Source organism: Aquarana catesbeiana, linkage group LG09, assembly GCF_042186555.1.
Source record: "Aquarana catesbeiana isolate 2022-GZ linkage group LG09, ASM4218655v1, whole genome shotgun sequence".
NCBI classification, from domain to species: Eukaryota; Metazoa; Chordata; class Amphibia; order Anura; family Ranidae; genus Aquarana; species Aquarana catesbeiana.
In genome coordinates, this window is record NC_133332.1 from 245,862,610 (window position 1) to 245,878,279 (window position 15,670).

Below are 15,670 nucleotides of genomic sequence, written 5' to 3' on the forward strand. Positions count from 1 at the left end.
TGCAGCCAAGGCATGCCAAGGATAACAGGAAATAGGGGTGATGAGATGATGTCAAGCTGTAATAGCTCTTGATGGCGGCAGGCAATGGTAGCTGGCAAAAGGGATTGTCTCCTGTGTGACAGGTCCTGATTTGATGGCTGAACCTTCAGCAAGATGAACAAGAAGTCCTTGAATCTTGGGTAATAGAGGAATTGAGTGTCTGGCTGCGAAAGTGGAATCCATGAAGCAACTGCTTGCTCCTGAATCAATAATAGCGGTTACTTGAATGTTCCTTTCGGACAGCTGCAACAGAACAGGAACAGAGAGGCGAGAAGAAGCATTAAGCAGGAGTTTGGTCAGTAGAACTTAAGAGAAACTTACTGAGCTTAGCCAGTCAGGTTCTTACATAGTGTCCAGGTTCCCCACAGTACATACACAGATTGTTCAGACGTATCCGTTGGCGCTCCTCTCCCGTAAGAGAGGGACGAAGCACACCCAGTTGCATAGGTTCAGAAATGTCTGGAGTTAGAAACAATTGTACTGGAGGAGCTGGGTTAGAGGGACTGGATACTCTTCGTAACATCCAGGTAGGACGGGGTTGACTCATGGTTTCTTCAGACCTGCATTCTGGCAGACGTTGGTCGATTTGTATGGCCAAGTTGATAACTGCATCCAGGGTCTGCGGTACCCCCACCCTAGCCAGTTCATCCTTGAGAGGATCTGACAGTCCCATACAAAACTGGTGGCGGAGGGCCACGTCGTTCCAGCTGGTGTCAGCGCTCCAACGCCTGAATTCGGCAACATAGTCCTCTACAGCTCTGCTGTAAAGAATGAAGTGCGCCTTCTGCAGTTGCAGACAGCTGTGGGTCCTCATACAGTTGTGCCATGGCGTCCAGAAATGTGGTCAGATTGGTCAGAATCACAGCCTTCTGCTCCAGTAATCGATGTGCCCAGGATTGAGGTTCATCCTGCAACAGGGAGATCACAAAGCCCACTTTGGTGGTCTCTAAAGAGAAGGTGCGTGGCTGAAGGGCAAAGTAAAGCTAACAGGAGTTATGGAAGGCCCTGAATTTGCGGCGATCTCCTGAGAATCTTTTAGGTGTGGGTACACGAGGCTCTTGGGGCAACATCACTACTGCAGGTGGAGCAGAGGTGCTGGCTGGAGCTTGTGAAGTCCTTTGAGATACAGCAGGGGATTAGAGTGCCTGCACATGCTCTTCCAGGTGGGTGTAGCCTTCCTGAAGACTCTTAACAGCTTGTGTCAGGCCTGCTAGATGTAAGCACAGTTCATCCATAGGAGAGATTCCATGCACGGGCTCAGACATGGCTATCTGATACTGTCACGTACCTGGTGGTTGAGCCCGATATGCAGAGGGAGGCCTCTCTTATGTCCCTGACTCGCGGCCCTGGTAGAGCAAACAGGAAGCACAGGAGTACAGGAGTACAGGACAGCACGAGTGCCTGGCTGGATCAGCGGCTGGTGGGCAGGTCTGAAGCTCCGGAAGTTGCAGAGACAACTGGAACAGCAGGTGGGATGCAGCAGACTGGAAGCTGAAGCAGGCAGGCAGACACTCACAGGATGCAGGTGGATGGTCCCAGGGACTGGAACATAGGCAAGTCAGTCAGGCCGGGTCATACACAAACGAACAGTACAGGAGGAGATGCAGGAGGCTAAAGAAGAGTCGCGGAACAAGCCGGGTCGGTAACAGACTGGCACGGATGAGCCAGAGGATCAGACAGGAGCGAGGTCGTGGACAGGCCGAGGTCAGGTTCAGGCGGATGGTAAAAGGATAGTCACAAGGCAACCCGGGTAATACAGGAACGGATCAGGAACACAGATATCTCTCAGGGAATGCTGTAGATCAGACAGCAAGATTTCCTTGTCATGGCAGAGTTTAAATAGTATGCCTGGCACCGGAAAATCATGCGCTCGCGTGTGCACACGCATAGGCGCGAATGCACGTACGCACAGGCACCCGCAAGCGCGCACCCACTTGCGTAGAACTACTGCTCCCAGCAAGCCTTTCCTGACAGGGACTCAATCGCATCACGATTAAGAACACGTATCCGATTCTGTTGATACAGAATTATTTGACTGCCTCAAGAGAGCAACGGTTTTTACAAAGCTCGATCTGAGAGGGCCATACAATCTCATGAGGATCATGGAGGGCGACGAATGGAAAACTATGTTTAATACCAGGACAGGACATTACAAATACCTCGTAATACCGTTTGGTATTCACAACGCTCTTGCAGTTTTTCAGGAATTCATCAGTGATGTGCTCCGAGATATGTTGCAGCAATGTGTGGTGGTTTCTCTCAACGACATTATCATATATTCTAATTCCCTAGAGAACCACCACACAGATGTCTCCCTTGGGCTACAGAGGCTAAGCGATAATAACTTGTATTGCAAGTTGAAAAAGTGTGGAGTTCCATCGTGAACAGGTTACATTTCTGGGTTATGTCATTTCTACTGCTGGTTTTTCGATGGACCCAGAGAAACTATCTGCAGTCCTACAGTGGCTTCGACCCGTAGGTCTACATCCGCTACAACGTTTTCTTGGCTTTGCCAACTATCGGAAGTTTATTAGTACTGTATATACTCGAGTATAAGCCGCCCGAATATAAGCCGAGGCACCTAATTTACCACAAAAAACTGGGAAAACGTATTGACTCGAATATAAGCCGAGGGTGAGAAATGCAGTAGCTACTGTAAGTGGAAAAGAGGGTCTACAATGCCCATCTGCAGCTGCATGCCTCCCGTGTCCATTGCATGCCTTCCCTGTGTCCATTGCAGCCTCAGTGTGCTGATCTGCCTACCTGATCAGCCAGTGTCATGCAGTCAGACGGCGGCCATTCCTGTGGACAAAAGCCGTGCCTCCCCCTCGTCCGGCTGAACACTCAGTTTCCAAGCAGTCATTGTTCAGTGTTCCGCCTATCATGGACATCCTCTCATCCTCATCCGTAGGATGAGGACGAGAGGAAGTCTGTGATAGGTAGAACACTGAACACTGACTCACTGCTGGGAAACTGAGTGTTCCCCTATCACGGACGAGGACAAGGAGGAGGTGTGGCTTTTGTACACTGGTCGGCTGCCATCTGAGCATTACACAGGGGCTGATCAGGTAGGCAGATGGCAGTGACTCGAGTATAAGCCGAGGGGGGCACTTTCAGCACAAAAAATCAGCTTATACTCGAGTGCTGAAAAACTCAGCTTATACTCGAGTATGTACGGTAACTCCTCTTCTCTGGTCAAACCCCTGACTGATATAACCAGAAAGGATGGTATAACTCACAGAATTGGTCTCCAGAATCCATTAAAGCCTTTGAGTCTCTCAAGGCTGCCTTTGTTTCAGCTCCTGTGTTGGCACATCCTAATTCCACGTTACCCTTCATTCTTGAGGTTGATGCATCTGAGACTGGAGTTGGTGCCCTTCTGTCTAAATGTCCTACCTCAAAGCGCTATACATCTTTGTGGCTACTTTTCCAACAAATTGTCTCCTGCGGAATGCAATTACTGGGGACAGAGTTGTTAGCGATCATTTTAACTTTTAAAGAATGGAGGCATCTCCTCGAAGGTACCACTGTGCCAGTTCTTCTTTTGACTGATCACAAGAATCCCACATTCTTGTCTGAGGCAAAACTTTTTTTCTCCCAGAAGGGTGCTATGTGCTTTTTTTCTGTCAAGCTTCAATTACATAGTCTCGCTCTTACTGGTACCAAGAGTGTAAGGGCTGATGCATTGTCACAACAGTTTTCCTCCGCTTCCAAGATGGAGACGGTTCCTGTTCCTGTGATGCCTCCCAATCGTATTCTGGCCACTGTTCGTACCAGTCTCACTTCACCCTTGGGTGACAGAATTTTTGCCACTCAGATCCACTCTCCTCTCGAGAAACCTTGTGACCGCTGCTTTGTCCCTGAGAGTCTCCACACTGCTTTGCTCCAGGCTTACCATTCTCCCAAGGCAGCTGGCCACCCAAGGAAGAATCAACTCATTTGGACCATTTCCCAACAATTCTGGTGGCCTAGCCTCCGCGCGGATGTAGCCGCCTTCATAGCCGCTTTCTCCGCGTGTGTTCAGTGTAAGACACCACGACACCTTCCAGTGGGTCTCCTACAACCCATACCCAATAGAGAGAGGCCTTGGACCCACCTGTATATGGATTTTTATTGTGGAGTTACCCAACTCTCAGAGTAACACAGTAATTGTTATGGTGGTTGACCAGTTCTCGAAAATGTCACATTGTATTCCACTTAAGCAGTTGCCCACATCCAAAAGAACTGGTGTCCATTTTTGCTCGGGAGATCTTTCGATTACATGGCCTATCCAAGGTTATCTCAGACAAGGGTAGCCAGTTTGTCTCCAGATTTTGGCAAGCCTTTTGCGCACAGTTGGGAATTCAGCTTTCCTTCTCCTCTGCGTATCACCCGCAGTCCAATGGGGCCACAGAACGAGTCAACCAAGCCTTGGAGCAATTTCTACGCTGTTATATTTCTGACCACCATAACAACTGGTCAGACCTCTTACCTTGGGCAGAGTTTTCTCACAATAGTGCCATCAATACCGCTTCCAAATTGTCTCAGCTTTTGGCAAATTATGGTTTCCAACCATCCATGCCGCCTGACTCATTTGCTCCTCAAAGAATTCCTGCGTTAGAGGAGCATCTCCTTGGTCTTCGTTCCACTTGCGTACAGGTCCAAGAGTCCTTGCAATGTGCCAGTGATAGGTGCAGACTCCACGCTGACCATAGACGCCTACCTGCGCCTTCCTACCAGGTCGGGGAGAGGGTCTGGCTGTCATCTGGAAACCTCCAACTCCGTGTTCCCTCACAGAAGCTGGCACCACGGGTTATTGGGCCTTTCCATATTATCCATAAGATCAACCCAGTGGCTTACACATTAGACCTTCCTTCTAACATGCATATTTCGAATGTATTTCATGTCTCCTTATTAAAACCCTTGGTGTGCAACCGCTTCACCGCCTCCATACCACGTCCTCACCTGGTTCAGGTTGAGAACCATGAGGAGTATAAGAAACAATCAATCATTGACTCCCGTAGGTTCCGTGGGCACATACAGTACCTGGTTCATTGGAAAGAGAGTACGGTCCGGAGGAGCGCGCTTGGGTTTCATCCTCAGATGTACATGCTCCTGTCCTCCCCTGTGCTTTCCAGACATTTTCCCCTCAAACCTGGTGGCCCTCTAAGGGGGGAGGGGTCGTTGAGGAGGGGGTACTGCCCTGCCTTCTCAGTGTTCAGCTGTCGGTTATTTGCCAACACTCATCGTTCCTTAGTGCCTCACCTGGTGATCATTTCCTGCTCGTCAGCCAGCCCCTTCTGGCTATTTAAATTGCCTGGTTCATATCTCCCATGCCTTCACCTTGGGCTACATAACTGAAGCTTCTCTGCTGTGTCCCTGTTAAAGACTTGCCTGGCTACATCCCTTCTGGCTCCTGATAAGGTTTGCTGTCTCCGTCTATGCTGATCTCTGGCTTCCACCGACTACCCACTTTGATTACCGAACCCTGGCTATGTTTTGACTACGTTTCTTATTTACACCACTATATTAAAAGGTGTGATTTTTACTCCATTTTCTGTCTCCGTCTGATTCATGGTCCCTCATAGGTTGTCTTTGGAAAATAGACGTACGAGAGCTGCCAGCACTGCTGCAGAGGTTGAGGGGGTGGGGGGTCAGCCTGTCAGTGCTCAGACCATACGCCGCACACTGCATAAAATTGGTCTGTATAGCTGTCGTCCAGTGTTGCCAACCTACCAGATTGAATTTTACTGACACGACACTTTACTGGCATTTCCAAAATTTACAAAAATTACAGTTTAAATGCAAATTTCAGTATTTAGGCTACAAACAAGTACAGTATGCAATTAGAAATGTGATTTAAGGTAGATATTAAGGCAAAAAACATATTTCATATTTTATTTTCAAAATAGTAAGTAAGTAGCTCAGGGACAGGACAAGAAATTAGAATGGACAGGCACACGCACATGACTCTCACAGTGACACTGACAGCAGCACAGATGATGACACCTCACCGACATGACACGTCCCCACCTGAGTCACAGTGACAGTCTATCTTCATGCCAGGTGATCCTTCTGTCCACTCCAGTCCAAACAGCATTGACAATCCTGCTACCAGCTTACCTTTCTCCCGTACCACAGACCCGTTCACGAGGCTCTGGCCACTCCCCTTGGCCTCCCTGCATCCCACAACATGCTTTACATGCAACATATAAAAAATACTGGCGGTTGGCAACACTGCTGTCATCCCAGAAGAAAGCCTCTTCTAAAGATGATGCACAAGAAAGCCTGCAGTTTGCTTAAGACAAACAGACTAAGGACATGCATTACTGGAACCATCTCCTGTGGTCTGATGAGGCCAAGATAAAATTATTTAGTTCAGATGGTGTCAAGCGCGTGTGGCGGCAACCAGGGGAGGAGTACAAAGACAATTGTGTCTTGCCTACAGTCAAGCATGGTGGTGGGAGTGTCATGGTCTGGGGCTGCATGAGTGCTGGGGAGCTACAGGTGCCCAAGAGGGTTAAGGCAGTGCTGGAAAATAATGGTGGCCACCTAAAATATTGACACTTTGGGCCCAATTTGGACCCTTTTCACTTAGGGGTGTACTCACTTTTGTTGCCAGCGGTTTAGATATTAATGGCTGTGCGTTGAGTTATTTTGAGGGGACAGCAAATTTACACTGTTATACAAGCTGTACACTCACTATTTTACATTGTAGCAATGTGTCATTTCTTCAGTGTTGTCACATTAAAAGACATAATAAAATAATATTTACAAAAATGTGAGATACTGATATATAAAACTGCTGATCTACTGGGATTTTCACGCACAACTATCTCTAGGGTTTACAGAGAATGGTCCTGAAAAAGAGAAAATATCCAGTGAGCGGAAGTCGTGTGGCAGAAAATGCCTTGTTGATGTCAGAGGTCAAAGGAATATGGGCAGACTGGTTTGAGTTAATAGAAAGGCAACAGTAACCCAAATAACCACTTATTACAACCAAGGAATGCAGAATACCATCTCTGAACGCACAACACATCAAACCTTGAAGCAGATGGGCTACAGCAGCAGAATACCACACCAGGTGCCACTCCTGTCAGCTAAGAACAGTAAATTGAGGCTACAATTTGCACAGGCTCACCAAAATTGGACAATAGAAGATTGGCAAAACGTTGCCTGGTCTGAAGAGTCTCGATTTCAGCTGCGACATTCAGATGTTAGGGTCAGAATTTGGCGTAAACAACATGAAAGCATAGATCCATCCTGCCTTGTATCAATGGTTCAGGCTGGTGGTGATGGTGTAATGGTGTGGGAGATTTTTTCTTGGCACACTTTGGGCCCCTTACTACCAATTGAGCATTGTTTAAACGCCATGGCCTACTTGAGTATTGTTGCTGACCATGTCCATCCCTTTATGACTACAGTGTACCCATTTTCTGATGGATTATTAGAGCCAACTGGGCCCCTTACTACCCCTTACTACCAATTGAGCATTGTTTAAACGCCATGGCCTACTTGAGTATTGTTGCTGACCATGTCCATCCCTTTATGACTACAGTGTACCCATTTTCTGATGGATTATTAGAGCCAACTGGAGTCTATAAAATATGAGAAGCCAGAGCCAGCAGCACCTATAACTAAAATATCAGCGACCTGTTTACTGATTCGTTAACGGCCCCAGTAGGCTCCCTATGACATAGTAGCACTGCCTAAAATGCTTGCATGAGCTTCAACAGCTTTACATGATTACATCCAACATCTCTGCTTCATTCCATTCTACATTTCATACCACTTACCGTAAGGGGAGCTTGGTCCAAAGTCATTGGCAGCCTCTGTCATGTACTGGCCCAGCAATTCCCCATTAGTCACTCGAGAAGGGATTTTTCTGTCCAACTTCTCATACAAGAACTCTTCAACCCGTGCACCTACAATACAGGGTATATAACAAGTTAGCACAGAAATGATTCTCAAGATTTTATCAGAATACAGATGACCATAAACAAATTAATTAGAATTCTAGATCTTGCCTTTCGATTCCCTAGGGTTCCAGATATGCTGCAGATTGTACTGGGAAAGAGATCTTTGAGGACTTTGCAAATGCAGAACTGACTCTTAAATTATGGCATACAAGGGGATGCCAAAGGGGATGGGCACCCTTGACACAGACAGTTAGAATTTTGGAAGACGTTTTCTGCTTGTCTACTTACTAGGATTGGGCTGTAAGAGAACCTCTGTCTGGCGCAGGATCTTCTCAGTCCAGTTCTTTGTACTGTCAGCTCTTGTCAATAGGTTCTCAAAGTGAGCATCTAGCTCAGTCCTCTCAGCTTGACCAAACTTCTCCTCTGTAAACTGAAAAAAGGGAAGAATTATCAAAGGATAGCAAGACTGGTTTTCCCCAACTCCAGTCCCCATGGACTAGTCATTGAGATTGCGGAACCTGTATTGAGAGGAACAGAGGACAGCCATTGTTGATCAATATCTAGGGAATATAGCTAATTGGTGGTCTCTGACATTGAACCCTCATGAGTGTTAGAACATGGGGATTCCTGATTTGCATGCTTGGTCCAGGTGTTTCCCTCAGAATGTATTAAAGGCATTGAATCAGCATGCCAGGTCTACTTTAACCACTTGAGGACCGGCATGTAAACCCTCTAACAGTCCAGGGCATTTTTCAGCTTTCAGTGCTGTGATACTTTGACTGACAAACACTCGGACATGCAAAACTGTACCCAAATGAGTCTGATATTTTTTTGAGACAGATAGATCTTTCTTTTGGTGGTATGTAGTCACCACTAAGTTTTTCATTTTTTACCAAGATGGAACATTTTGAAAAAATATCAATATATAAATAATTTTACTTTATAAAATTTAGGCCAAAATATATTCTGCTATTTTTTTTTTTTTATGTAAAAATTACCAAAATAAGGTGCAATTTATTTAAACTGTGAAAGTCTACAAACTATATTATATATATACTTAAAGTGATTGTAAAGGCATACATTTTTTAGATTAAAAGTAAAACATGTTATACTTACCTGGCCATGCATGGTATTGCAAAGAAAGGCCCCAAACATCCACTTCTGGGGTCTACCACTGGCACTCTAGGCTCCTCCTCCAAGCAGCTTGCTACGGAGGCTCACATGCAGGCTTGGAGAGAGAGAGATAGAGATAGAGACAGAGACAGAGAAAGAGACAGAGATGGGATCAAGATAGGACTCGTAAGTATTTGGGGGGACTGAAGTGGAGCTTGTCATGGAAGTTTTTTTTACCTTAATATAGAGAATGCATCAAGGTTAAAAAAACAAAACCAACAAAAAAGTTAACCTTATGCCTTTACAATCACTAAAAATTTCATTCACACGTGTGTGACTTAAAAATTTTCACTGCAACTGTACCCTGCAACTTGATGCAACTTTGGATGAGTGCGACTTTGTTACGGCATTGACAAATTTGATCGTTTTGTTTGTGCTCTACAAAGTCATTAGACATGTGCAGGACAGAAACATTTGTTTAGTTTTGTTTGGTTTCTCTATTTTCAAATTCCAAATTTTATGTACGATTTGAATTTAGAATCGGTCCAAAATTTAACGACCAATTCTAATTCTGTCTGAAGAATAGCTGGTTGTTATAGAGCGAGCCGGGAAGCCGGCCACCGCATCCTTAACAACCATTAACTTATCAGCTGTCAGCGGGTTTCGCCACTGACAGCTGAATGTAAACAAAAGAATGCTGGCAATAAAAAATAAAATGGGAAAAAAAAACCATGCCATCCAAAAAAAACCTCCGGTCCCCAGAGAAAGCACCCGCCGTCTGCCAGCTCTTAAATAGCTAAGGGGCAGGATTACTCAGTGACGTCATCGACCAAGGGCATGCTCGGTCTTACCCCATGCTGTTTTTTTAAATTGCCAGCATCCTTTTCACAAGTATATCATGCAGGTGTGATTTTCATGTGACTTTTGAGGGCTTACATTGAAGTCTATGGCCCTCAAGTTGCATGAGAGTCAGACCAAAGTAGTGCAGGAGCTACTTTCAGTTCGCTGCGACTTAAAGTCACATATATATGAATGGTACTCATTGGGAAACATGGGGTGAGACTTGTCATGCGACTTTGGGGTCCAAAGTCACATGACAAGTCGTACAAGTGTGAATGGGGCCTTAGTGCATCAACTCTAATGTTCTGACTGCCTATTGCATTTCATGGAGGTCCTAAAATGCAAGAGCAGTACATAGCCCAAATGACCCCTTTTTGGAAAGCAGACACCCCAAGGTATTTAGTGAGCAGCATGCAAATTTTTTGAAGTTCAAAATTTTGACAAATGTTTTGGAAAATGAAAAGTAAAATAATGTTTTTTTTTTTCATTAAAGATTTCATTTTTACAAGTTATAGCTCACACACAACATAGGCATACTCAAAATGACACCCTAAAAACACATTCTGCTAAACCAAATGTTCTTTAGATTCCTACAAATCCGTCATGCGGCACAATCGCAATTTCCTGACTCTGTCCCAAACCCTACACCTAATGTCATTATGGCAGTAATTAAGAACACGGACCCCCACAAACTGATTTCAGCATTTTATAACATGCTCTCAACCCCCATCTCTACTAAAATAGCATACGATCTCAAACCAAGATGGGAAAGAGAAGTGGGACCAATAGAGGATGAGGAGTGGGAGGAGGCTTGTAAGGCTTTGTCCCCCAAACTATCGGACCGCCTGTCGCAACTTTACATTCTGCATAGGGCATACCTCACACCCCTTAGAGTGGCAAGATACAAACGCACCCAATCTACCACATGCCTGATGTGTGGAAATGAGACAGGCACCTTCTTCCACTTGATCTGGACATGTCCCAAGACTCAAGGCTTGTGGAAACAAATCGCGACATTTCTACATGATACAATGGGCTCACCTCTAGCTCTAGACCCAAAACAATGCCTTCTCTGTATAATTCCAGACACAATTGATAAATATACAAAAACATTTCTCCATGAGACGCTCTTCGCAGCAAGAAAAATCATAGTTAAAAAATGGATGAGACAAACGCCTCCCAAAATGGTAGAATGGAAAATAGAAGTGAATAATACCCTGCCGTATAAGATATGCATACAGAGGTTGCCCCGACAAGTACAACAAGATATGGGACCGTTGGCTCCAGGAGTCTGATACCTGTGTATAATGAAACCAAATTAGCATGGAATGAATACTTATGCCGCGTACACACGAGCGGACATTACGGCAGACTTTGCCTGGCGGACTGGATTTCGTCAGACAATTCGATCGTGTGTGGGCTCCAGAGGATTGTTTTCTCAAAAGTTGGACGGACTTAGATTTGAAACATGTTTTAAATTAATCCGTTGAAATAGAGTCCGGTCGAAAAGTCTGCTCGTCTGTATGCTAGTTCGACGGACAAAAAGCCACGCTAGGGCAGCTATTGGCTACTGGCTATGAACTTCCTTGTTTTAGTCCGGTCGTACGTCATCACGTACGAATTCGACAGACTTTGGTGGACTGTGTGTAGGCAAGTCCGTTCATTCAGAATGTCCGTCGTAAAGTACGTTGAAAAGTCCGCCAGGCAAAGTCTGCCGTAAAGTCCGACCGTGTGTACGCGGCATTAGACACACGCTTCAATATGTAGTTTCTATGTGCTAAACGTATACTTATAGTATATACTCACATGACAAAAACAATGTACCAATTATCCTAATTACAGACTGTATAACACTCAATGTATTAGTTACCAAGTCTATATGTAAAAGCAAACATAACATGTATGCACCAGTTGATTAATAAAAACCTTTGTTCAACGTAAAAAAAAAAAACAAAAAAAAAAAAAACACATTCTGTTACTCCTGAGTATGAGGATACCATACCACATATGTGAGAGATTTTGCTGCTGCCTAGATACATAGAGGGGCCCAAAATCCAAAGAGCACTTTCAGACTTTTAGGGGCATAAATTGCATACAGTGCCTTGAAAAAATATGCATACCCCTTGACATTTTCCACATTTTGTCATGTTACAACCAAAAATGTAAATATATTTTATTGGGATTTTATGTGATAGACCAACACAAAGTGGCACATAGCTGTGAAGCGGAAGGAAAATGAAAATTGGTTTTCAAAATTTTGAGTCAATACTTTGTAGAACCAAATTTCGCTGCTATTACAGAACCAAGTCTTTTTGGGGATGTCTCTACCAGCTTTGCACATCTAGAGAGAGACATTTTTGCTCATTCTTCTTTGCAAAATAGCTCTTGCCACAGATTCTCAATTGGATTTAGGTCTGGACTTTTACTGGGTCTTTCTAAACACATGAATATGCTTTCATATTCAATTGTAGCTCTGGCTGTATGTTTGGGGTCGTTGTCCTGCTGGAAGGTGAACCTCCACCCCAATCTCAAGTGTTTTGCAGACACAACAGGTTTTCTTCTAAGATTGCCCTGTATTTGGCTCCATCCCTCTTCCCATCAACTCTGACCAGCTTCCCTGTCCCTGTTGAAGAAAAGCATCCCCACAACATGATGCTGCCACCAACATGGTTTACGGTGGGGATGGTGTGTTCAGGGTGATGTGCAGTGTTTGTTTTCTGCCGCACACAGCGTTTTGCTTTTATGTTCAATTTTGGTCTCACCTGACCAGTGTACCTTCTTCCACATGTTTGCGGTGTCCCCCACATGGCTTCTCGCAAACTGCAAACAAGACTTCTCTTGGCTTTCTTTCAGCCACTCTTCCATAAAGGCTAGATTTGTGGAGTGCACGACTAATAGTTGCCCTGTGGACAGATTCTCCTACCTGAGCTGTGGATCTCTGCAGCTCCTCCAGAGTTACCATGGGCCTCTTGGCTGCTTCTCTGATTAATGCTCTTCTTGACTGGTCTGTCAGTTTAGGTGGACGGCCATGTCTTAGTAGGTTTGTAGTTGTGCCATACTCTTTCCATTTTCGGATGATGGATTGAACAGTGCTCCATGAGATGTTTAAAGCTTGGGATATTTTTTTAGTTGTTTTAATCTTCTATAGTACTTTCTCTCCCTGACCTGTCTGGTGTGTTCCTTGGCCTTCATGATGCGGTTTGTTCACTAAGGTTTGTTCTCCAACAAACATCCGAGGGCTTCACAGAACAGCTGTACTTATACTGAGATTAAATTACACACAGGTGGACTCTATTCACAGGGGCTCAATACAAATGCATGCCACACTTTTCACATATTTATTTGTAAAAAGTTTTGAAAACCCATTTATCATTTTCCTTCCACTTCGCAACTGTGCCACTTTGTGCTGGTCTATCAAATAAAATCCCAATAACATACATTTACGTTTTTGGTTGTAACATGACAATATGTGGAAATTTTCAAGGGATATGAATACTTTTTCAAGGCACTGTATATAATTTCCTTACTACCTATCACTTTTAGGAGGTCCTGAAGTGCAAGGACAGTAGAAACACCCACAAAATGGCAACATTTTGAAAGCCATCACCATAACGCTTGGTGACATAGTATGCCTGACTAGCAGGGACCTCTTCATACTCTGAATCAGAGGTGGCCATTAATAAACTGCTGCTTTCTACAGGTTCATACTCCAAATCTGATTGTGAGGGCACTCCGCTGCTTCCATCAGTCACACTACGAATTTTAAAATGCCACCTCACTAGTATGCAGTTGTGTTGAAAACTTTGCATACCCTGGCAGAAATCGTGAAATTTTTGCATCGATATTAAAAATATGGACCGATGCAAAAAAACAAAAACAAACCGTCTTTAATTTACCCGCTTCAATACAGGGTGCTTTCTTTTTTCAAATTCCTTATTTATATGGAAGAATACAGTATCCATCAAAATATAATATAACAAGAGCATCAAAAGGTGTCCTGTCCCACTAAACATAGATACAAGCCATGAAAGTACGATCCAAAGCAGAGTTGTTCAGAAGCAGATTAATATGACATCATCACTGAACCACATATGATTTTCTCACTTTGCAAAAACAAGTGGTATCCATGTACCTTCTGTTCGCATAGTACGAGCAGGCACTTCACATTTCACAGAGGGAAGCTAGATTGTAGAAAAAAAAAAAAAAAAAAAAAAGGGTCACCCAAGAGGGTGCCAAAGCAAAGAGAAAAATAACGAAACAAAAAAAAGACAAAGAAAGGAGGGGTAAAGGGAGCCAGGGTGATGGAGCGGGTGTATGCAAACGTACGATTGACAGGAGAACCTCAATCTCCAGAGCAATTCTACAGGAGGGACTTCCCTTCATAGTGTTGTGTTGGACACTGACAGACGCAGCATAACCGATTTATCGTTTTGTTCACACTAGAGCTTTCTTTTGGTGGTATTTATTCACCACTGGGTTTATTTTTTGCTAACTAAATGAAAAAAAGAACAGAAATTTTGTTTCCATTATAACATTTTGCAAATATTGTTCAGGATACAAAGAGGTACCCTCAGGAGAAATACAGGCTGCTATGGAAAAAAAGACAGTGCGATTGTTTTTAAGGAGCACAATACGGCGATACGTGAACAAAAATGATCTGCATGGTCTAGTTGCCAGTGACTCGGTTAAATTGATGATAGGCAACTCCTATCCTCATATTGATTAGTGGTTCCAAATTAATAACTACTGCAGTAGGGAACAGACACAAAAGATACGTTCAACATCTTTCCAAATGACTGTTCTGCTTTATTATGATGCAATTGAAGGTATTTATGCACATGATTACGTAGGTATCACATTAATATTACAATTGTAAGTTTATGGTAACAAGGGGCGTTACATAGGCGGGCTAATTCTAATCAGGACTTGAAAGAATGTAAACATTTACTGAAAACATTATTAGTGCTGTGTGCACAGTGAGGGCAGTGTGCAATACATACAAAATACAATACAATTATATACAGAACGTACAAATTTCCATTACACCAGAAAGAAGCCTTTGCTGCGCCAAAGCCACAAAAATGCATGGTTACAATATGCCCTAAAAACCTTGACATGCCTCAACGGTACCAATCCCTGGCGCGTTGATAACTGGGCCACCCAGCAGGAGGTAAGTGGCAAATGCAGTCCGAACAGACCTATCACAGACTGCGATTCGCCGCTCACCCCCTGCTATGCGGCCATGCCTGTGTCTACTCTCCTGGCTCTTCTACCCCACCGACAATGTCATCCTATCAGCAGAGCAGGGGTCAGGAGGAGCTGGAGATCTGCACAGAGAGTAGGAGTCTTCATATTAAACAAGCAGGTAATCACCCGCCTGTTAATATAATAAATTGGGCAACTCCCACCCTCCATCCAGTTCTGCAGCTCCCCTTGCCCCTGCCCTGCTAATAGGATGACATCGTTGGTGGAGCAGAAGACCCTGGAGAGGAGACACTGGCTGAATCCTGCCTCTGTCCTGCCAAAATGCAGGACTGTGCAGGGGAGGCAGTGAGTGAATGGGAGCACTGTGATTTGAAAGAAAAGGGGGGGGGGGGGCATGACTGCAGGGGACAGTGTGATGTAAAGGGGCATTGTAATCATTACAGTGCAGTCCCCTTTATATCACAGTACCCCTTTTAAAGTGCAGTCACCTTCCCACACAGTATCCCCTTTGCAGTGCAGTCCGCGTTACAATTAATGTAAACGGGAATGCACTGTTAAGGGGCACTCTGATGTAA

At 44.5% G+C, this 15,670-nt stretch overlaps 1 protein-coding gene across 8 annotated transcripts in view; it reads right to left on the reverse strand.

Moving 5' to 3' along the window:
* The window catches only part of SH3GLB2 (SH3 domain containing GRB2 like, endophilin B2), a 175,152-nt gene that overhangs the window by 77,029 nt on the left and 82,453 nt on the right, over nt 1-15,670 (reverse strand). For all 8 annotated transcript variants that reach the window (XM_073600121.1, XM_073600123.1, XM_073600128.1 and 5 more), the window contains exons 3-4: nt 8,226-8,367; nt 7,815-7,943 (exon numbers count right to left, since the gene is read on the reverse strand). In XM_073600121.1, coding sequence (XP_073456222.1) covers nt 7,815-7,943; nt 8,226-8,367 — 271 coding nt within the window. The remainder of the gene's footprint in view (nt 1-7,814; nt 7,944-8,225; nt 8,368-15,670) is intronic.